Here is a 24172-nt window from a genome sequence, read left to right on the forward strand (position 1 = left end):
AATGAGGACAGATGCGTCACTCGTGACGTAACGAATTTGACCCGGTGGAAGTTCTAGCCATATGCTAAATATTTTGCGAAACGAGTTTGACCCGGCAAAAATTATAGACATGCAATAATAAAATTAATATTTTGCGAAACGAATTTGATCCGGCTTCAATAATAAACCGGCGATAAGGCCAAGCATGCGTTAATTATTTTGAGAAACGAGTTTGACCCGGCAGTAATTCTAGACGTGCGAATACTAGATTCCCTGCGCCAATTGCACCTGGGGATAGTTGATTGGCAACACTAAATTGGCCCTAGTGTGTGAATGTTGTCTGTCTATCTGTGTTGGCCCTGCGATGAGGTGGCGACTTGTCCAGGGTGTACCCCGCCTTCCGCCCGATTGTAGCTGAGATAGGCTCCAGCGCCCCCCGCCACCCTGAAGGGAATAAGCGGTAGAAAATGGATGGATGGATGGACGGCACTTGAGTCATATACACATGAATAAAACACACACACACACACACACACACACGCACACACACACACACGCACACACACACACACACACACACACACACACACACACACACACACACACACACACACACACACACACACACACACACACACACACACACACACACACACACACACACACCAAAGACTATAAAAATGGGAGCCATTACCTCCCTGCTTGGCACTCAGCATCAAGGGTTGGAATTGGGGGTTAAATCACCAAAATGATTCCCAGAGTGCAGCCACCGCTGCTGCTCACTGCTCCCCTCACCTCCCAGGGGGTGATCAAGGGTGATGGGTCAAATGCAGAGAATAATTTCGCCACACCTAGTGTGTGTGTGACAATCATTGGAACTTTAACTTTAACACGATCTTACGCGCCATAAAAGTCTATATTGTTGTTATTCTAGGAGACCAGCAGGGGTCACTGCAGGTGGTTTGTTTACATGATTTGAAGACAGGAAACAAAGACAGTGGCTGACAGGTGAGTGAAATGGCACAACTCTACACATGTTCTGGGGTTGTGCCACCCATGTACCATACACACAACATTTAAATGTGCTGTGGCTGTGGTCAACCCCTCAGAGCTGTTCTGTTATATACAGGATCTTTGACAAGCCTTCATGAAGTAAGTCTTTAAAAACAGCAGAGTGCTCCTGGTATGTAGAGGATCTTTGACTAGCATTGTTGGCAGTTTATTTTTAAAAACAGCAGAGCTCTCTTGTCATATAAGGGATCTTTGACAAGCCTTTTCTGCAGTAGGCTTTGAAAAAAAAGCAGGGCACTCCCGTCATATAGAAGATCTCTGACTAGCGTTTTTTTGGCTGTCGGTCTTCAAAAACATTTGAGCACACCTGTCAAATGGAGGATCTTTGACTAGCATTTTTGGCAGTTTATTTTTAAAAACAGCAGAGCTCTCTTGTCATATAGGGGATCTTTGACAAGCGTTTTCTGCAGTAGGCTTTGAAAAAAAAAAACTGGGCACTCCCGTCATATAAAGGATCTCTGACTGGCGTTTTTGGCTGTAAATCTTTAAAAACAGTTGAGCACTTCTGTCGAATAGAGGATCTTTGACAAGTGTTTTCTGCAGTAGGCTTTGGAAAAAAAAGCATGACGCTCCCGTCATATAGAAGATCTCTGACTAGCGTTTTTGGCTGTAGGTCTTCAAAAACAGTTGAGCACACCTGTCAAATAGAGGATCTTTGACTAGCATTTTTGGCAGTTCATTTTTAAAAACAGCAGAGCTCTCTTGTCAAATAGGGGATCTTTGACAAACATTTTTGCTGTAGGTTCTTAAAAAAGCAAAGTACTCCCGTAATATACAGGATCTTTGACTAGTGTAACAAATGTATTTCATTTCAAACGCTGACTTTGTTTTGTAAATGCTTACAATAGTGTGATTACTGCTTTATTGGTGAACATGTGAGTCGTGTATAAAGAAGATATTTCCAGTAGCAGCATCAGTCAGTCATGTGGTTTTAGGAAAACATTTATTCACATTGACATCGGTGTATTTTGAGTGCATTGGTTGTACATATTGTATTTGTGCATGTTACATCTGTGTGTGTGATCGTGACATCCTTCTTACTGGGGCTAAAAGGACGTCCACATTATTTCCCTACAGTGAATTTCTCTCTCCTGTCGCGCAGAGGAACCAAACGTATAGCAGCAGACATTGTATGGACACAACAGTCATGAATTAATAGCATAAAGTCGCACATTCTACTCATCTATAAGCGACACACATTCCGCCTCTTCCTTATTTGCCCTCATGTACATTATTTTCTCTCTGTGTTTATATATTGCCCCATGTCCCCTTCTCTTCTTTCCTTGCTTCCTTGCTTCCTCTCTCCTTTCCCTTACACCCCAACGTTGAGGATCTGTGCAGACAGTCCGTGATGCCAATTCTTCAGCTTGGCAAAACGAGGACCCCGCATCTCCGACTCAAACTTCTCTCTGCCAGAAAAGGCCGGTTTTTAACACTCGGTTAAAAACTAAAAATGTGTCGGACAACAAGGAAATAAAGCAGTACAGCATTATTGAAGTACAAAAGCCAAAAGCAGTGAAGTTGTCACGTTGTGTAAATGCTAAATAAAAACAGAATACAATGATTTGCAAATCCTTTTCAACCTATATTCAGTTGAATAGACTGCAAAGACAACATATTTAACGTTCCAACTGGAAAACGTTGTTATTTCTTGCAAATATTAGCTCATTTGGAATTTGATGCCTGCAACATGTTTCAAAAAAGCTGGCACAAGTGGCAAAAAAGACTGATAAAGTTGAGGAATGCTCATCAAACACTTATTTGGAACATCCCACAGGTGAACAGGCTAATTGGGAACAGGTGGGTGCCATGATTGGGTATAAAAGTAGCTTCCATGAAATGCTCAGTCGTTCACAAACAAGGATGGGGCGAGGGTCACCACTTTGTCAACAAAGTTCGACAAATTGTCGAACAGTTTAAGAACAATATTTTTCAACGAGCTATTGCAAGAAATTTAGGAATTTCACCATCTACCGTCCGTAATATCATCAAAAGGTTCAGAGAATGTGGAGAAATCACTGCACGTAAGCGATTATATTATGGACCTTCAACCCCTCAGGCGGTACTGCATCAAAAAGCGACATCAGTGTGTAAAGGATATCACCACATGGGCTCAGGAACACTTCAGAAAACCACTGTCAGTAACTACAGTTTGTCGCTACATCTGTAAGTGCAAGTTAGAACTCGAAAGCGAAAGCCATTGGTCAACAACACCCAGAAACGCCGCCGGCTTCGCTGGGCCCGAGCTCATCTAAGATGGACTGATGCAAAGTGGAAAAGTGTTCTGTGGTCTGACGAGTCCACATTTCAAATTGTTTTTGGAAACTGTGGACGTCGCCAAAGAGGAAAAGAACCATCCGGATTGTTCTAGGTGCAAAGTGTAAAAGGCAGCATGTGTGATGGTATGGGGGTGTATTAGTGGCCAAGACATGGGTAACTTACACATCTGTGAAGGCACCATTAATGCTGAAAGGTACATACAGCTTTTGGAGCAACATATGTTGCCATCCAAGCAACGTTATCATGGACGCCCCTGCTTATTTCAGCAAGACAATGCCAAGCCACGTGTTACAACAGCGTGGCTTCATAGTAAAAGAGTGCGGGTACTAGACTGGCCTGCCTGTAGTCCAGACATTGAAAATGTGTGGCACCTGCAATGTGAGAAGGGAGACCCCCGGACTGTTGAACAACTTAAGCTGTACATCAAGCAAGAATGGGAAAGAATTCCACTTCAAAAATGTGTCTCCTCACTTCCCAAACCAAAACTGAGTGTTGTTCAAAGGAAAGGCCATGTAACACAGTGGTAAAAATGCTCCAACGTGTTGCTGCCATTAAATTCTAAGTTATTGATTATTTGCAAAAAACTATTAAGTTTCTCAGTTGCAACATTAAATATGTTGTCTTTGCAGTCTATTCAATTGAATAGAAGTTGAAAAGGATTTGCAAATCATCGTATTCTGTTTACACAACATGCCAACTTCACTGGTTTTGTATATATATATATATATATATATATATATATATATATATATATATATATATATATATATATATATATATATATATATATATAAGTAGGGTTAGGGTTAGGGTTAGGGTTAGTACAGTAAGTAAGTAGGCAGGGTAAGGGCTAAGCGGTAGAAAATGTATGGATATTATATTATATTAAGATATAATATATAGAATATATAACAAATCTCAATGACTATGTACAACATTATGGTATATGTAACAACTGCAGCAAAAAAAAGGACAGCCTAAAATAAAGAGAAGATCCAGCAGATACATATGTAGGTAAGTAGGTAGGTACACGACCGTTCAAAAGTTTGGGGTCACCCAAACAATTTAGTGGAATAGCCTTCATTTCTAAGAACAAGAATAGACTGAGGAGTTTCAGATGAAAGTTCTCTTTTTCTGGCCATTTTGAGCGTTTAATTGAGCCCACAAATGTGATGCTCCAGAAAGTCAATCTGCAGAAAGGAAGGTCAGTTTTGTAGCTTCTGTAAGGAGCTAAAGTGTTTTCAGATGTGTGAACATGATTGCACAAGGGTTTTCTAATCATCAATTAGCCTTCTGAGCCAATGAGCAAACACATTGTACCATTAGAACACTGGAGTGATAGTTGCTGGAAATGGGCCTCTATACACCTATGTAGATATTGCACCAAAAAGCAGACATTTGCAGCTAGAATAGTCATTTACCACATTAGCAATGTATAGAGTGTATTTCTGTAAAGTTAAGACTAGTTTAAAGTTATCTTCATTGAAAAGTACAGTGCTTTTCCTTCCAAAATAAGGACATTTACATGTGACCCCAAACTTTTGAACGCTAGTGTATATACCTGCAACTTATTATTTACAAATATTACATATTTTGAAATTTCCCAATATTAAAAAAAAAAAAAAATTGACAAAAAGTATATAAAATATAAAACAAACATAACAATTAATAAAAATATTATATCAACAGATTTAAAGTTGTTAAAAGATTTCAAGCGTTGAAAGTAAAAAAACAAAAATAAATGATTGTAAACTTATGACACTTTTAGGATCCCAAGAGTTAGTGTGTATATTCAATGGTAAAGTTGTTGAAGGGTTAAGTAAACAAACGCCGCAGTTAAAGTCAGAGTAATTACTGATCAACAAAGGTAAGGTTGTTGAAGGGTTAAGTAAACAAACGCCGCAGTTAAAGTCAGTAATTACTGATCAATAATGGTAAGGTTGTTGAAGGGTTAAGTAAACAAACGCTGCAGTTAAAGTCAGAGTAATTACTGATCAACAAAGGTAAAGTTGTTGAAGGGTTAAGTAAACAAACGCCAGTTAAAGTCAGAGTAATTACTGATCAACAATGGTAAGGTTGTTGAAGGGTTAAGTAAACAAACGCCGCAGTTAAAGTCAGAGTAATTACTGATCAACAAAGGTAAGGTTGTTGAAGGGTTAAGTAAACAAACGCCGCAGTTAAAGTCAGTAATTACTGATCAATAATGGTAAGGTTGTTGAAGGGTTAAGTAAACAAACGCTGCAGTTAAAGTCAGAGTAATTACTGATCAACAAAGGTAAAGTTGTTGAAGGGTTAAGTAAACAAACGCCAGTTAAAGTCAGAGTAATTACTGATCAACAATGGTAAGGTTGTTGAAGGGTTAAGTAAACAAACGCCGCAGTTAAAGTCAGAGTAATTACTGATCAACAAAGGTAAGGTTGTTGAAGGGTTAAGTAAACAAACGCCGCAGTTAAAGTCAGAGTAATTACTGATCAACAAAGGTAAGGTTGTTGAAGGGTTAAGTAAACAAACGCTGCAGTTAAAGTCAGAGTAATTACTGATCAACAAAGGTAAAGTTGTTGAAGGGTTTAAGTAAACAAACGCCGCAGTTAAAGTCAGAGTAATTACTGATCAACAAAGGTAAAGTTGTTGAAGGGTTAAGTAAACAAACGCCGCAGTTAAAGTCAGAGTAATTACTGATCAACAAAGGTAAAGTTGTTGAAGGGTTTAAGTAAACAAACGCCGCAGTTAAAGTCAGAGTAATTACTGATCAACAAAGGTAAAGTTGTTGAAGGGTTAAGTAAACAAACGCCGCAGTTAAAGTTAGAGTAATTACTGATCAACAATGGTAAAGTTGTTGAAGGGTTAAGTAAACAAACGCTGCAGTTAAAGTCAGAGTAATTACTGATCAACAAAGGTAAGGTTGTTGAAGGGTTAAGTAAACAAACGCCAGTTAAAGTCAGAGTAATTACTGATCAACAATGGTAAGGTTGTTGAAGGGTTAAGTAAACAAACGCCGCAGTTAAAGTCAGAGTAATTACTGATCAACAATGGTAAAGTTGTTGAAGGGTTAAGTAAACAAACGCTGCAGTTAAAGTCAGAGTAATTACTGTCAACAAAGGTAAGGTTGTTGAAGGGTTAAGTAAACAAACGCCAGTTAAAGTCAGAGTAATTACTGATCAACAAAGGTAAGGTTGTTGAAGGGTTAAGTAAACAAACGCCGCAGTTAAAGTCAGAGTAATTACTGATCAACAAAGGTAAGGTTGTTGAAGGGTTAAGTAAACAAACGCCAGTTAAAGTTAGAGTAATTACTGATCAACGCAATAATGCTTACCTCGACTTCATCAGAGCTTCCTCGTCTGGGTCTTGCACTTTATGGAGAGAAAGAGGGTTAAACAAGGGTTAGACTCCAAAAAAAAAAGTACCGGTATAGGGACTTGAGGCCATTGTACCAACAGCGGGAATGTCCCATTATTTCCCCAAACCTGATCTAGGTGTTCACTCACTATATTCAGTTCCAGTGATGTGGGCCAGCATCCGGAAGCTCTTGGACTGCAGGTTGGCGGCGCGGCGAGCCCAATCGGACAAGTCCTGGGGGTTTTCTTTTGGCTTGTTTACCGCCTGATAGACGGGGGAGGCGCAGTCCACCACGGGGTCCTTCATGGGCAGGACGGCACTGGGGGGGGGGGGGCAGGGGGGAGGGGCACACAAGCGTCAGTCGGCGTGCAGATGTCCGTTGGGCGCATGAAGCAGGAAGTAGGCTATGGATGTTGTGAAGCCTTGTTAGGAGGCAGGATGTACTTACGCCAAGGGGGAGCCCGCCTCCTCACTGGCCGGGCGGCGGGGGTTGGGGGGGTGGGGGGAGGATGAGGAGGGATGGAGTGAGCAGAAAGGTGAAAGGTGGACAAAGAGAAGCAAAGCACACATTGGTGCGTTTTCAGCGGCGTCACCTCACCCGTCGTGTCCCTTGGCCTGCGATTGGCCGGCGATGGCGTCCATGATGGCGTCCTGCGAGTACATGCTAATGGGCGTGTTGTATTGGGCGTGGACGATGGTGGCCTTCCCGCCGGGGCCGCGCACCTCGATGGGCTTGTGGGTGGACAGGGCGGAGTCTTTCAGGGCGATGGGGTTGAAGCTGGGGGTGTACTCCACGCTGAGAGAGGGAGGGGCCACGACAAAGTAGCACTTCAACCAAAATGGGGCCGCTATTTAGCAGACCGCCAACAGGGGGTGCTGTTGCATTCTTGCTTCCACAAAGCAACATAGCATTGGACTTTTCATGCAGTTTTTCTTTCTTCATCTCATGCAATCTTATATTCTCTTTAATCCATGTCACATTTGAAAATAAAACATGATTTATTAATATCTTAAATTATATGTACAATATAATCCAATTAATTAATTTCCTTATTAAAAATGAAATAAAATTACACTGCATTTTCTGGAACTAAATACTTTATTTAGGTCTCTGCCTTTAAAAAAAATGAAATCAAATATAATTTAATAATGACCTTAAATTAAGTACAAATATAGCAAAATAAAGTATGATTTGTTAATATAATACATAACAGATTTTAATACATTTAAATTACTTTTTGTATTAAAAATGAATTAAAATGACAATGAATTTTCTGGAATTAAATATTTAATGTAAGTGTGCTTTTAAAAAAATGGAATATAAATAATTCAATAACTACCTTAAATCATGCACAAACATAACAATATAAAGTATGATTTATTAATATCATAAATTAAATATAATACAATTAATTTCTGTATTAAAAATGAAATAAAATTACACTGCCTTTTCTGGAACTAAATACTTCATGTAGGTCACTGCCTTTAAAAAAAAATGAAATAAAAGATAATTTAATAATGACCTTAAATTAAGTAAAAATTTAGAAAAATAAAGTAGGATTTGTTAATATAATACATAACATATTTTAATGTAAATAACTTTTTGTATTAAAAAATGAATAAAATGACACTGCATTTTCTGGAATTAAATATTTAATGTAAGTGTGCCTTTAAAAAATAGAATAAAAATAATTCAATAATTACCTTAAATCATGCACAAACATAACACAATAAAGTATGATTTATTAATATCATGTATTAAATATTATAATACAACAAAATGACTTCATGTATTACTTTTTTTTGTCAAATTATGTAGCATTTTCTGGAATTAGATATTTAATGTAGTTGTGCCTTTAAACATGGAATAAAAGAGAATTAAATAATTATCTTAAATTATGTACAAACATGACAAAATCAAGTATGATTTATTCATATCATGTATTGAATATTATAGTACAACAAAATGATTGTATGTATTAAAAATTAAATACAATTACATTGCATTTTCTGGAATTAAATATTTAATGTAAGTGTGCTTTTAAAAAAATTAATAAAAAAAAAAAAATTAATAAAAATAATTCAATAATTACCTTAAATCATGCATACACATAACAAAATAAAATATGATGTATTAATATCATGTATTAAATATTATAATACAACAAAATGACTTCAAATATTAAAAAAATAAATTAAATTATGTTGCATTTTCTGGAATTAAATATTTAATGTAGTTGTGCCTTTAAACATGGAATTAAAGGGGATTCAATAATTCCCTTAAATCATGCACAAATAACAAAATAAAGTATTATTTATTAATATCATATATTAAATATTATAATACAACAAAATGACTATTCATTAAAATATTAAATAAATCTATGTTGCATTTTCTGGAATTAAATATTTAATGTAGTTGTGCATTTAAACATGGAATAAAAGAGAATTCAATAATTACCTTAAATCATGCACAAACATGACAAAATAAAATAGGATTTATTAATATCATGTATAAAATATAATACAATTATAGTTACTTGCTGTATAAATAAAATAAAATGACTTTGCATTTGTTTGGGAATTAAATACTGGGCCTTTAAAAATGAGATCAAAGTGAATTGAATAATTACCATAAAAGGTACAAACATAACAACATAAATTATGATTCATCAATGTCACACATAAAACATTATAATTAAACTACATTTCAACTACTCTGCATTTTATTAAATTAAATATTTGATGTAGTTGTGCTTTAAAAAAATGAAATAAAAGATAATTTATTATTACCTTAAACTATGTACGAACAACAAAATATAGTATGATTTGTTGATATCATATATAAAATATAATACAATTAAAAGACTTTCTGTGTTCAAAATTGTATAAAATCACATTGCATTTTCTAGAATTAAATGTATGTGTCTCTTAAAAAATGAAATCAATTATGATTGAATAATTACCTCAAACAAATAAAGCTCCATGAATCCTTGAAATTTAGTACAAACATAACAACTACTATATTTTAACACACTTAAAAATATGTATTTTTACATGAAATGTGCTCAATTACTTTTAAAAATAAAATAAGAAAAAATACAATTGAATTAAATGAGATTAGACTAGATAAGATCAAATTAAATTAAATTAAATTGTATTACAATAAATTGTGACTACATGCTTCTACACAAACACACACCATTATCTTCTATTTCAGTGCATTAATAATATTCTCATACATAAGAATCAGAGGAGTTTAGTGACATTTGGTGTACAAATGCAAACATTTCCCAGTTAAAGGCTTTTGGAATGTTAGAACTATACTGCCCTCTTCGGGATGGCGGAGGCACTGCAGCTCGTGAGTATTCCACCATAGTGGGTTCAATTCAAGTGAGATTGGTAGTAAAATGTTACCATTAACTTCACAGCATGGCTACATGCACGTTATACCAACATGCTGGCAGTTTACTGACTTGGCAGGTGTGTTGGCGATGACCTGTAACACACACACACACACACACAAACACACACACATTGGGTTGTGACGTCAGACTTGTGGTGACAACAATGGCACAATGTGTGTTTGTAGGAAACTATCCAACATGCTGTAATCCTCCATTGTTGCCTCCCTGAGTGTGATTGACAAGAGCAGGGGGATGGGGGGGGGATGGGGGGGGGGGGGGGGGATCACATGACACTGGAGAGAGAGAGAGAGGAGTGTGGTGGTAGGCAGGGGGTGGCGACACAAATAAACTGGAAGAGCTAGAAATACCTGCACCCACACACACCACCTGATCTGCTCATGTCAGACACCACTTTTAGGCTTTATGGATGTTCAGGCCAATGTAGGTGAAGACCACAGTACACACACACACATATGTAAGTGAAGACCACAGTACACACACATACACACACACACACAAATATGTAGGTGAAGACCACAGTACACACACATACACACACAAATATGTAGGTGAAGACCACAGTACACACACATACACACACAAATATGTAGGTGAAGACCACAGTACACACACATACACACACAAATATGTAGGTGAAGACCACAGTACACACATACACACACACATGTGTAGGTGAAGACTACAGTACACACGTACACACACACACAAATATGTAGGTGAAGACCACAGTACACACACATACACACACAAATATGTAGGTGAAGACCACAGTACACATACACACACACAAATATGTAGGTGAAGACCACAGTACACACACATACACACACAAATATGTAGGTGAAGACTACAGTACACACACATACACACACACAAATATGTAGGTGAAGACTACAGTACACACACATACACACACAAATATGTAGGTGAAGACCACAGTACACACACATACACACACAAATATGTAGGTGAAGACCACAGTACACACACATACACACACAAATATGTAGGTGAAGACCACAGTACACACACATACACACACACAAATATGTAGGTGAAGACCACAGTACACACACATACACACACACACAAATATGTAGGTGAAGACCACAGTACACACACATACACACACACAAATATGTAGGTGAAGACCACAGTACACACACATACACACACACACACACAAATATGTAGGTGAAGACCACAGTACACATACACATACACAAATATGTAGGTGAAGACCACAGTACACACACATACACACACAAATATGTAGGTGAAGACTACAGTACACACACATACATACACACACAAATATGTAGGTGAAGACCACAGTACACACACATACACACACACAAATATGTAGGTGAAGACTACAGTACACACACATACACACACAAATATGTAGGTGAAGACTACAGTACACACACATACACACACAAATATGTAGGTGAAGACCACAGTACACATACACACACAAATATGTAGGTGAAGACTACAGTACACACACATACACACACAAATATGTAGGTGAAGACTACAGTACACACACATACACACACACACAAATATGTAGGTGAAGACTACAGTACACACACATACACACACAAATATGTAGGTGAAGACTACAGTACACACACATACATACACACACAAATATGTAGGTGAAGACCACAGTACACACACATACACACACACAAATATGTAGGTGAAGACTACAGTACACACACATACACACACAAATATGTAGGTGAAGACTACAGTACACACACATACACACACAAATATGTAGGTGAAGACCACAGTACACATACACACACAAATATGTAGGTGAAGACTACAGTACACACACATACACACACAAATATGTAGGTGAAGACTACAGTACACACACATACACACACACACAAATATGTAGGTGAAGACTACAGTACACACACATACACACACATTCTTGTATTTGTTACCTACTTGAGACCTGAGAGAAATGCCTAGCTCTTTAGGACCAGCCTTTCTAGATATATAAAGATGTGTATTTACAACATTAATAATATATACATACTATGCAAATATAAAAAAGCTGGTTGTGAAAAACGATTTGGAATTTCACAAGAAAAACTTTAGAATTTTGGCAGTATTATAATAAAAGTCGTCATTTTACTCAACGCAAGTCAAGATTTTACAAGAAAAACTAATAATTTGTGCACTATTATGATGAAAGTTGGAATTTTACTCAATAACAGTCAGAATTTTACAAGAAAAGCTTAAAATGTTGGCAATTTTATGAAGAGTCGTAAGTTTACTCGACAAAAGTCACAGTTTTATAAGAAAACTTTAAAATGTTGGCAATGTTATAATAATAATCTGAATTTTACTTGGCAAAATGATGACAAAAGTCCAAATTTTACTCCAAAAATTTCACTATTTTACAAGAACAACAAAAAAAATTGCCAATATTGTGATAAAAGTCAGAATTTTATATGACAAATGTCACCATTTTGCATTAAAAAGTAATAATTTTAAAATATTGCAATATTACAGAAACAGTATGAGAAATTGTTCCCAATTTTATAAAAAACAAATCGACACATTGTGAGAAAAAGACTGTTTTTAGTTAATTAATTTTTAATTTTTTTGTTTGTAATTGGTTTATAATCTTCATTATTTACTTCAAGTTATTACAGTATGTCTCTATATACATATTTATTTAATTTTTTTGTATTCATTTTGGCCAAAGGGGGCGCATTTCAATGCCTTACACACACTTGTTATTACATATGTTGGCCAGAGGGGGAGCACCTCAAATTTTTACACACACTTGTTATTTCATATGTTTACCAGAGGGGGAGCACTTTTTTAAAAGCGACACACAGTCAATTTGAAAAATCCCTCCTTTATGTCACCACCCTCATTTTGATAGATTTCACCACCAGGGGGTGCAAATGAGACATTCCCTATTAGATGCAATGGTTTTCCGTATTGGGACCATGATTTATGTCATCACTTGTTCACACCTCCTCATATGGAAGCTACTTTTCCTTGTTGATGTCTCAAGAAGGGCAGAAATACAAGAACACACACACACACACACCCCCTATCTCTGTTGGACAGTGATGATGTGTGTGTGACAGCAACGGAACATTCCTTCAGTGTGTACAACAGCTGCTTGCACCCGTGTCGGCCAATGAGGCGGCGCCGCAAGACCTGATAGCGCCATCATCGTATGGCGTGTCTGCGGCGAGCACGTGCCCCAGACACCTGACTTATCTATGCGCTCCCGCCTCCCTCGGACCCTGGAACCTCTTAGGCCGCCCCTAAAACCTGGAAGGGACATGTCGAGACCCCACGAGAGGTCGTGCTAAAAGGTCTCGTTAGGGTGCTTTTGAGTGTTGCCATAGCAACCGCAACATCCTGCATGGTCCCTTTTTTAAGCGTGAGTCTAGTTAAGGCAAGCTTTTTGTTCCAAAATTAAATCAAATTAAAATGTGAATTAATGCATGTAAATGTAACATCATTTCATTATTAATTTATGAATGAAATAATATAAATCAATAGACGATTATAATTCATACATGTTAAACAAATTAATCTGTTCTTAATTCATTTAATTTAATTAAAGAAACGTTTTAGGAAGCAAGCTTTTTGTGTTAAAATGAAATCAAACCAACTGAATATTTAAAATTTGAATTAATGCATGCACCTGATCATCAATTTATTTACACACTACCTAATTTAATTATGAATTTATTAATGATTTGATATAAACGTTTTAGAATGCAAGTTTTGTGTGCCAAAAATTAAATCAAACCAACTGATTATTTAAAATGTTAATGAAAATGTTAATCAATGCTTTCTATTGTTAATCCATTTATTTCAATGTGACATATTTAACTATTAATGAAATAATATAAATCAATAGAAAAGTATAATTCATACATGTTAAATTATATATAAAAAAACAATTATTCTGTTCTTAATTCATTTAATTTTATTCAAGAAACGTTTTAGGATGCAAGCTTTTTGTGTTGAAATGAAATCAAACCAACTGAATATTTAAAATGTTAATTCAAATGTGAATTCATGCATGCAATTGTTCATCAGTTTGTTTACCCACTCTGTAGTTTATTTATTATATAAATAATATAAAACAATAGACAGTTCTAATGCATACATGTTTTTTTTTTATTTTAAAGAAAAGTATTTTCATTTGAATATAATTTAAGGAACATTTTAGGATGCATGTTTTTTGTGCCAAAATTAAATCAAATCAACTAAATCCATATTTAAAATGTTACATGCAATTGTCCATCAATGTATTAAAATGTAACATCATTGGTTTATTAATATATATATATATATATATATATATATATATATATATATATATATATATATATATATATATATATATATATATATATATATATATATATATATATATATATATATATATATATATATATATATATATATATATATATATATATATATATATATTTAAAAAAAAAAAAAAAATCTAATTAATACAAATAAATTATTATAAACAAACATGTTGGAAGCATTTTAAATGTAGTATTATTTTTATCTGTTTAATTTAATTAAAACATTTTTTTTGGCACAGGCTTTTTGTGCCCAACTTTAATCAAATCTAAATATTTAATATTAAAAATGTTAATTGATATGTAAATTAATGCATTCAGTTTTTATCAATACATCGCATAATGTATTTATTCATTTATTAAAAAAGTAATATAAATCAATACACAAACATGTTGAGTGAATTTTCTTCATTTAATATTATTAGTGTTTGTTTAATTTAATTCAACATTTTTTTGTGGCAAAATTGGATCAAATCAATAAATTCAATATTACAAATTTTCATGAAAAATTTTAATATTTAATTTCTTTAATTGAAATAATCCTGATAACTAAATAAATAAAAAATTACATTAATTTAGTTTTTTCTATTTAATTTAAGTGAATAAAAAGTAATTTATTTAAATGACTGCTGCTCTTTTAATACGGAAAATATTTAATAAAAACAAAAAAAGGATACTATTTTATTTTAAATAATTAACATTTTTAATGTTTGTTTGTAGTTATGTATTTGATGTATTATTTAATATTAAATCAAAACATTTATAAATCAAACCATGCATTACATCTTTATTGTCATTGATTAGGCGAGTATACAACGATGTTGATTAGGCGAGTATACAACGACGTTGATTAGGCGAGTATACAACGACATTGATTAGGCGAGTATACAACGACGTTGATTAGGCGAGTATACAACGATGTTGATTAGGCGAGTATACAACGATGTTGATTAGGCGAGTATACAACGACATTGATTAGGCGAGTATACAACGACGTTGATTAGGCGAGTATACAACGATGTTGATTAGGCGAGTATACAACGATGTTGATTAGGCGAGTATACAACGACGTTGATTAGGCGAGTATACAACGATGTTGATTAGGCGAGTATACAACGATGTTGATTAGGCGAGTATACAACGACGTTGATTAGGCGAGTATACAACGATGTTGATTAGGCGAGTATACAACGACGTTGATTAGGCGAGTATACAACGACGTTGATTAGGCGAGTATACAACGACATTGATTAGGCGAGTATACAACGACGTTGATTAGGCGAGTATACAACGACGTTGATTAGGCGAGTATACAACGACGTTGATTAGGCGAGTATACAACGATGTTGATTAGGCGAGTATACAACGACGTTACTGCTGATTATTATTTTTATGTCCATACTGAAACTTGATGGTGGTATTAAATGGAACCATAGAATAAAAAAAGTAAGATTCACATCATTCTTAAGCATTATACTGAACCTCTGACTTCTTTTTACACTTGCAACTGTGCTTCAATGCTACTGATGACATCACAAGTACGTACTTACACAAACTCTGGCCTTCCTTTTCTTATCAGCGCCTCGCAACCTTTTTGTAAAGGTCAGCTGACCTTTTGGTAAACTAGAGCTGTCCAGATGACCCCTGGACGTTCTGTGACCTGGACCCCGGCCAGGTATTTGGTATATGTGCGCCTGCTCCATAAATAGCGACACGTGTGGCGGCTTTTAATGCTGCGATAGCTGCAGAAAGCTCCGCTGATCTTTTTTTAGTTCCTAACAAGCCGCTGTCAGTCCCAAATACCAAACATCGCCCTCTTCTGGGCACGGTGGAGTTTTTCCAGGTTTAAGGAGAGATTACAGCAGACATTCAATCAGACATTATTGTGAGGTTTTGTTTGTTCGTGTTCCTAAAAATCAGATATAGCGGCCCCCAGACACATTTTTTTCTCTATATTTGTCCCCCCAAGTGAAAATAATTGCCCAGGCCTGGATTACAGTGTTAGTAAGAGTAACGTACAGCAGCGGTGTCCAAATTATTTCTACATTATTCACTCTAAAAACACCTTACATTACACCTGTTTTATCTTTTATTCTACTTGTTTTATTTAATAAAAAAGTAGACGTAAGGTATGTTTAAAAACAATGGAAGCAAAAGGAGTTGCTGTTGTATTGGAGGTGAATTTTTTGTGTCTTTTTTACAAAAGCTTTTTTTGGACAATTAATTTTCTGCCTTTGAATTTTGTGAACAAATGCTGAAAATTTCACTGAATAAAAATGTGTTTAAAATGTTCTCAAATTCAGTGTAAAAAGTTCAGTGCAGAAAATTGCTGTGTAAAAAAAAAAAAAATTCAGTGTAAAAAAAAATAGTGCAGAAATGTTCGTTGCTTCAAGATTAAGACTGCAGCAATCGATCCTGTGTCACAACCAGCCAATGAGGTGTCAAGTTTGAAGTCACATGGTTTGAATATTTCTGCACTCAACTTTTTTTAAGCTGAATTTTTTTTGCACTGATTTTTTGAGCTTTGAATCTTTTTACACTGCATTTTAACACACTGCATTTTAACACACTGAAATTTTGAAAACACAAATTTTGCTCGCAAGTTTTTATTCAATGAAATTTTCAGCATAATTTGATGTAAACAAAAAAAATCCAGTCCACAAACTAAAACAAATTAATGCAGTTCATTAAATGCGGACACTTTGACTGAATACAAATGTCTTTAAAAAGTTCTAAAATTCAGTGCAGAAAATGTCAGTGTAAAAAAAAAAAAAAATAGTGCAGAAATATTCGTTGCTTCAAAATTCTAAATGAAGACTGCAGCGATCGGTCCTGTGTCAGAACCAGCCAATGAGGTGTCAAGTTTGAAGTCACATGGTTTGAATATTTTTGAGCTTTGAAACTTTTTACACTGAATTTTGCCAAACGTAAATTTTGAAAACACAAATTTTTGTTCAATTAAATTTCTGTGTAAAAAATTCAGTGCAGAAAATTTCAGTGTTTAAAAAAAAAAAAAAGTGCAGAAATATTAGTAATTTGTGTCTTTTTTACAAAAGCTTTTTTTGGACAATTAATTTTCTGCCTTTGAATTTTGTGAACAAATGCTGAAAATTTCACTGAGTAAAAATGTGTTTAAAAAGTTCTCGATTTCAGTGTAAAAAGTCCAGTGCAGAACATTTCAGTGTAAAATAAAAATTCAGTGTAAAAAAAATAGTGCAGAAATATTCGTTGCTTCAAAATTCAAAATTAAGACTGCAGCGATCGATCCTGTGTCAGAACCAGCCAATGAGGTGTCAAGTTTGAAGTCACATGGTTTGAATATTTTTGCACTGAACTTTTTTTAAGCTGAATTTTTTTGCACTGATTCTTTTTACACTGAATTTTTGAGCTTGGAAACTTTTTACACTGCATTTTTTTTTACACTGAATTAACTAACTAAATTAAATAACTAATTAATCAAATTAAGTTAATTAACAAACTTAAATTTTGAAAACACAAATTTTCCTCGCAAATTTTTATTCAATTAAGTTGTCAGCATAATTGATGTAAAAAAAAAAAATCCAGTCCACAAAATAAAAGGAGAAAAGTGCAGTTACATAAGAAAGCCCTATTTGAATAAATACACATACTGCTGCACTGCCACCACTTTACACTGGAGGGCAGCACCGTGCACACTTTGCCATACAAAGATGTTCAGTACGGGGAGGCCGAGATTCAATTGTCATAAAAACATTGAAAAAAAAATTAATAACTCTAGATATAATATTTGTGAATTAAACTGGCTTATCAATATATTGTCTGTATAATTATAAGAATAAAAAAAAAATTTCTCGTAAAAATCAGTACATTTGCACATTTCATAATAAAATACAGAGCAAAAACCTGATATGAGGCTTTTTAAGCTGCTTAGTGCACTTACCAGGTTTAGTGCACTGCGCCTCGTCCTAAGTAAGGCTGTTTCCAGGTAAATTTACGGAAGTTTTTCTGTAAATTCCCGTGTTCACAGTCCTCATATGAGACTTTTTTATGCATTCTAACTCGTAAAGAACTGTTAGCAATGGGTGGCTAAATTGCAGCCAATGGGGATTGGCTCTGTTCCGCCTCTGAAGCGCTCTAAAAACATTTATGTTTTATATATATGTAGTATATTATGTAGTATATATGTAATATAGTAACCGGCACATTCATAATAACATGTAATATTTACGTATTTTGCGTTTTACTGCCGCGTTACAGACACCGTTTGCAAACAACTAAGGCAGTGGTCCCCAACCTTTTTGTAGCTGGGGACCGGTCAACGTTTGAAAATTTGTCCCACAGACCGGGGGGGGGGTGAATATTTTTTATTTTTATTTTTTATTATTATTTTTTTAAATAAAAAAATACAATCATGTGTGCTTACGGACTGTATCCCTGCAGACGTATTGATCTATATTGATATATAATGTATATATTGTTTTTTATGTTGATTGAATTAAAAAAAAAAAAAAAAAAAAATATATATATATATATATTTTTTTAATTTCTTGCGCGGCCCGGTACCAATCGGTCCGCGGACCGGTACCGGGTCGCGTTCCGGTGGTTGGGGACCACTGAACTAAGGTATGTAAATAAACATTGAAAGAATGTTTCTGTTGAAATGATTAATGTCACAACGCGGCTGGTGTAGCTAATATGGAAACTTATTTTTTTCATCTAAAATTGAGGTGCGGCTTATTTCCTGGTGCACTCTATAGTCCGGAAAAGAGGGTATTATACGTGTATTCAAGATTGCATAGTTGAATGTTTAGGTCGTATGACCTGCAAGACACGGCGGCGCCACAAGGCCCATCAGTAAGCATGTGGCCGGTTTAAAGTGACAAAAGGCTGTTTCCCGCCTGGTCCAAGTGTTTGACTTGTCTCCATTGAGTATAGCGTAACATTACTTTTGGATGGTATACAATTCCAGGGACCAAAACAAGTCTGGTTTTCTAGTTTCTACAGCTTATGTAATATATTTAATGTTCGGTAGTACTTTGAGTCACCATTTAAAGGGGGGCAGACGTGAGCTAGCAGGTGCATGTAGCTACCGTATCTTTTTCAGAGAAGAAACCAGCGTTATCTAGTTTGTTTTTCTAGCAACAAGTCAAATGCAGTATTTATTTTTTTATAGTCCTGCTGAATGAATGAACGAATCTGGCTGCCAAGATTATATATCCAAGCTAAAAAACTTCTCCGCACTGGACTTTCAGACACAACAGAAGGTGAACATACTTTTTTACAACAAACATGAAGATAGTTTTTTTTTTTACAATTGACATTGACAATTTAGAATTTTTTTTTTGTCATAAATGTTTTAAATAAATAAATGGGACTCAGAATTATGTAATAATAACTTTACTATGAAAGTGAATTATACCCTTATTTTCTTGCTAATGAGCAACATGTATTATTATAATTATTATTAATATTATTATTATTATTATTATTATTATTATCGCTATTAGAGCATGTCATAAAAAAATCAGACACCATCAATGCCTCACCTGGCGTAAAGGCAAATAAAATAAGTTACGCAAATAAAATAAGTGTCTAGTGTGCCGTGAGATACAGTCTGGTGTGCCGTGGGAGATGATCTAATTTCACCTATTTGGGTTAAAAATATTTTTTGCAAAGCAGTAAATATAGTCTGCAAATGATGTGTTGTTGTTGAGTGTCGGTGCTGTCTAGACCGTGTAATACTCTTCCATATCAGCCGGTAGCTAATTGCTTTGTAGATGTCGGAAACAGCGGGAGGCAGGGTGCAGGTAAAAAGGTGTCTAATGCTTAAACCAAAAATAAACAAAAGGTAAGTGCCCCTAAGAAAAGGCATTGAAGCTTAGGGAAGGCTAAGCAGAACAAAACTAAAACTGAACTGGCTACAAAGTAAACAAAAACAGAATGCTGGACGACAGCAAAGACTTACTGTGGAGCAAAGATGGCGTCCACAATGTACATCCGAACACGACATGACAATTGACAATGTCCCCACGAAGAAAGATAAAAACAAAGTAGATGCGGGAAATATCGCTCAAAGGAAGACATGAAACTACTGCAGGAAAATAACAAAAAAGGAGAAAAAGCCACCAAAATAGGAGCGCAAGACAAGAAGTAAAACACTACACACAGGAAAACTGCAAAAAAGTCCAAATAAGTCATGGCGTGATGTGACAGGTGGTGACAGTACACCTACTTTGAGACAAGAGCTATAGTGATGCATGCTTTAAAGTCATATCCAACAATTGCAACAACGACTTTTTACCGTCAACTGAGTTTAGTTTTTCAATGATTTCTGCCGGTGGTGTGCCTCCACATTTTGTCAACGCAAAAAATGTGCCTTGGCTCCAAAAAGGTTGAAAAACACTGCGCTAGACCACTAAGTCCCCCGACGCCTCAAGAGCCGTGCAAGTCAACGGGTTGTGGGCTCACTGGCTAGTGTGCTCCACTCTTGGTCTATGACGGTTATTCTCAGATAGTGGAAAAAAATCAGCACAAAACATTTCATTCTTTTTTGTTTTGCAAATGAAATATTGACATAGTGTGCTGCTGAGTTGATGTTGCTGATTAGAAGGAATGTAGGATTATTGACTTTATTTATTTATCTTTTCAAATGATCAAATGGTGCAAGTGGGGCAAAAAATGTTTATATTTAAAGTACTAGAATGGAAAAACAAGCTGCCTCTACATTGAAGCTATTATCATATATACAGTCGCGGTCTAAAGTGGACATACACGTGTAAAGAACATCATGTCATGGCTGTCAATCATTTCTACAACTCTTATTTTGTTGTGATGTAGTGATTGGAGCACATACTTGTTGTTGTTGTTGTGATGTAGTGATTGGAGCACATACTTGTTGTTGTTGTGATGTAGTGATTGGAGCACATACTTGTTGTTGTTGTGATGTAGTGATTGGAGCACATACTTGTTGTTGTTGTGATGTAGTGATTGGAGCACATACTTGTTGTTGTTGTGATGTAGTGAGTGGAGCACATACTTGTTGTTGTTGTGATGTAGTGATTGGAGCACATACTTGTTGTTGTTGTGATGTAGTGATTGGAGCACATACTTGTTGCTCACCAAAAACATTCATGAAGTTTGCTTCTTTTATGAATTTATTATGGCTCTACTGAAAATGTGAGGGTGAAAAGTATTCATACAGCAATGTTAATATTTGCTTACATGTCCCTTGGCAAGTTGACCTGCAATAAGGAGCTTTTGGTAGCCATCCACAAGCTTCTGCTTGACCACTTGACCACTTTTGGTAGCCATCCACAAGCTTCTGCTTGACCACTTGACCACTTTTGGTAGCCATCCACAAGCTTCTGCTTGACCACTTGACCACTCCTCTTGACAAAATTGGTGCAGTTCAGCTACATTTGTTGGTTTTCTGACATGGACTTGTTTCTTCAGCATTGTCCACACCTTTAAGTCAGGACTTTGGGAAGGCCATTCTAAAACCTTCATTCTAGCCTGATTTAACCATTCCTTTACCACTTTTGACCTGTGTTTGGGGTCATTGTCCTGTTGGAACACCCAACAAGACCCAACCTCCGGGCTGATGATTTTAGCTTGTCCTGAACAATTTGGTCCTTTTTCATTGTCCCATTTACTCTCTGTAAAGCAGCAGTTCCATTGGCAGCAAAACAGGCCCAGAGCATAATACTACCACCACCACGCTTGACGGTAGGAGTGGTGTTCCTGGGATTAAAGGCCTCACCTTTTCTCCTCCAAACATATTGCTGGGTATTGCTCAATTTTTGTTTCATCTGACCACAGAACTTTCCTCCAGAAGGTCTTCTCTTCGTCCATGTGATGTCAGATGACACAAAAATGGAGCTGTTTGGCCACAAGTGTACGTCAACTTTTGACCACGACTGTATGTGATTTATGACTCAAAAGACTTCCAAAGTTTGCGAGTAAATAGATATGATCAAAATATTATACATTTCTCGGAGATTCCTGTGCCATTTTGAGAGTTAATGACGAAGTCAGTCATGTGATCCGTGACATAGAGTTCGGAACCCCAGATCCCTTCCCCATCAACAACAATGCTAATCAAGCAGACCTTGTGAGAGCCAACGACGATTACTTTGGGAAAAATGATGATCCAGAACCTTATATTTTTGAGGCCGAACACAAGGAGGATGAGTAATAAGTTCTAGAAGCCAAGCTTTATTGTGACTCTATAGCATTAGCAGCATCATATCCAGGTGCTAAACATACAACACATAATTAAACAAACACTTTCTGTAATATTTCCACTCTTGCTGGGATGCCGTCTGGCGGGACGCTCGCATAATAAGAATTCATCGCAATCCTCACAAAGAGTTGACCAAAAGTTGCCCCAACTACGTCTTTTTTGCAATTTCGGAGGATATCAAAGTCTACCCGCCTCTCGGTCCGTGGCCACATTTGTCTACTGCCAGGTGAGAGATGCATGAATTATAATCTAGAATTTACTTTGAGCAAGTTTGAGACCAAGCAGAAGCAATGTGTCAACAATAACATTGAAGCTAGCATTAGCTCGCTGCTAACAATGCGCTGCTGAAATAGCCCGTCTGCGTTGGCACTTATGATAACATTATATCACTCATGTTTGGTTCATTTTCAGGTGGTGATGTATAAATGGAGTACTGTTGGCAGTTTATGGATGTTTTTTTTTTTAAAGAGAGTGTAATGAGCGCAACAGATGACCCGGAATATTCAAAATGGCTGACTGAAATTGTGGCGTTGTGTGATGTTTCGACGGTATTTTCACATACTTTGCGTATTGTTAAAACAGTTGAATATGGTTTAATGCTGGTTTTTAACCTTTTTTGAGCCAAGGCACATTTTTTTCATAAAAAAAATACGGAGATACACCACCAGCAGAAAAGGTTAAAAAATGAAACTCCACCAGGTTGTCGTGCCTTATTTTGAGTTTGTTGTTGTTTCCTGTGTGTCGTGCTTTAGTTCCTGTCTTGCGCTGTTATTTTGGTGAGCCTTCCTGTTTTGTTGGTGTTCTCCTGTAGCAGATGCTTTGTTTTGGCAATCAAGATTATTTAAGTTGTGCGTACGCTTTCCTTCTTTGTGGGGACATTGTTGATTGTCATGTCGTGTACGGATGTACTTTGTGGACGCCGTCTTTGCGCCACACGCTGTAAGTTTTTGCTGTCGTCCAGCATACTGTTTTTGTTGACTTTGTAGCCAGTTCAGTTTTACTTTTGTTCTACATAGCCATCCCTATGCTTCAGTGACTTTTCCTAGCGGGACTTGCCTTTTGTTATTTTTTGGCTTAAGCGTTACATAACTTTTTACCTGCACGCTGTCTCCCGCTGTGCTCTGCGTATTGGGATCACGACAAACCATCCTCGACGCGTTCCCACTTTTACAAAGCAATGAACTACCTGCTGCCACCTACTGGTATGGAGTATTACAATATTGCCCTGCCAAGCTCTACACCGCACAGGCACTAGACAACGGCACATTATTATGATTATTGATTTGCAAAAAATATTTTTTGGACCAATTAGGTGAAGTTGCATCATTTCCCACGGCACACCAGACACGGCACACTGGTCTAATGGATACAATGGAACACAATTAAGCTTATAAATTAAACTTGTGTTTACACTCTACTGGTACTTTAAATAAGATTTGTTTTTAATTTTAGGAAAATTAATGCACTTTAAATATTTT

General features: G+C 35.9%; 1 protein-coding gene across 2 annotated transcripts in view; it reads right to left on the minus strand.

The window, feature by feature from the left end:
- Positions 1–1976: 1976 nt before the first annotated feature.
- Positions 1977–24172, minus strand: part of ldb3b (LIM domain binding 3b) — a 33274-nt gene continuing 11078 nt past the window's right edge. The window contains exons 4-9 of one of the 2 annotated variants that reach the window (XM_062054821.1): positions 10143–10165; positions 7265–7462; positions 7115–7138; positions 6816–6985; positions 6644–6680; positions 1977–2459 (exon numbers count right to left, since the gene is read on the minus strand). In XM_062054821.1, coding sequence (XP_061910805.1) covers positions 2363–2459; positions 6644–6680; positions 6816–6985; positions 7115–7138; positions 7265–7462; positions 10143–10165 — 549 coding nt within the window. In that variant the 3' untranslated portion in view covers positions 1977–2362. The remainder of the gene's footprint in view (positions 2460–6643; positions 6681–6815; positions 6986–7114; positions 7139–7264; positions 7463–10142; positions 10166–24172) is intronic. The other variant, XM_062054822.1, reaches the window with a different exon arrangement.

This window comes from Entelurus aequoreus, linkage group LG08, assembly GCF_033978785.1.
Source record: "Entelurus aequoreus isolate RoL-2023_Sb linkage group LG08, RoL_Eaeq_v1.1, whole genome shotgun sequence".
NCBI lineage: Eukaryota > Metazoa > Chordata > Actinopteri > Syngnathiformes > Syngnathidae > Entelurus > Entelurus aequoreus.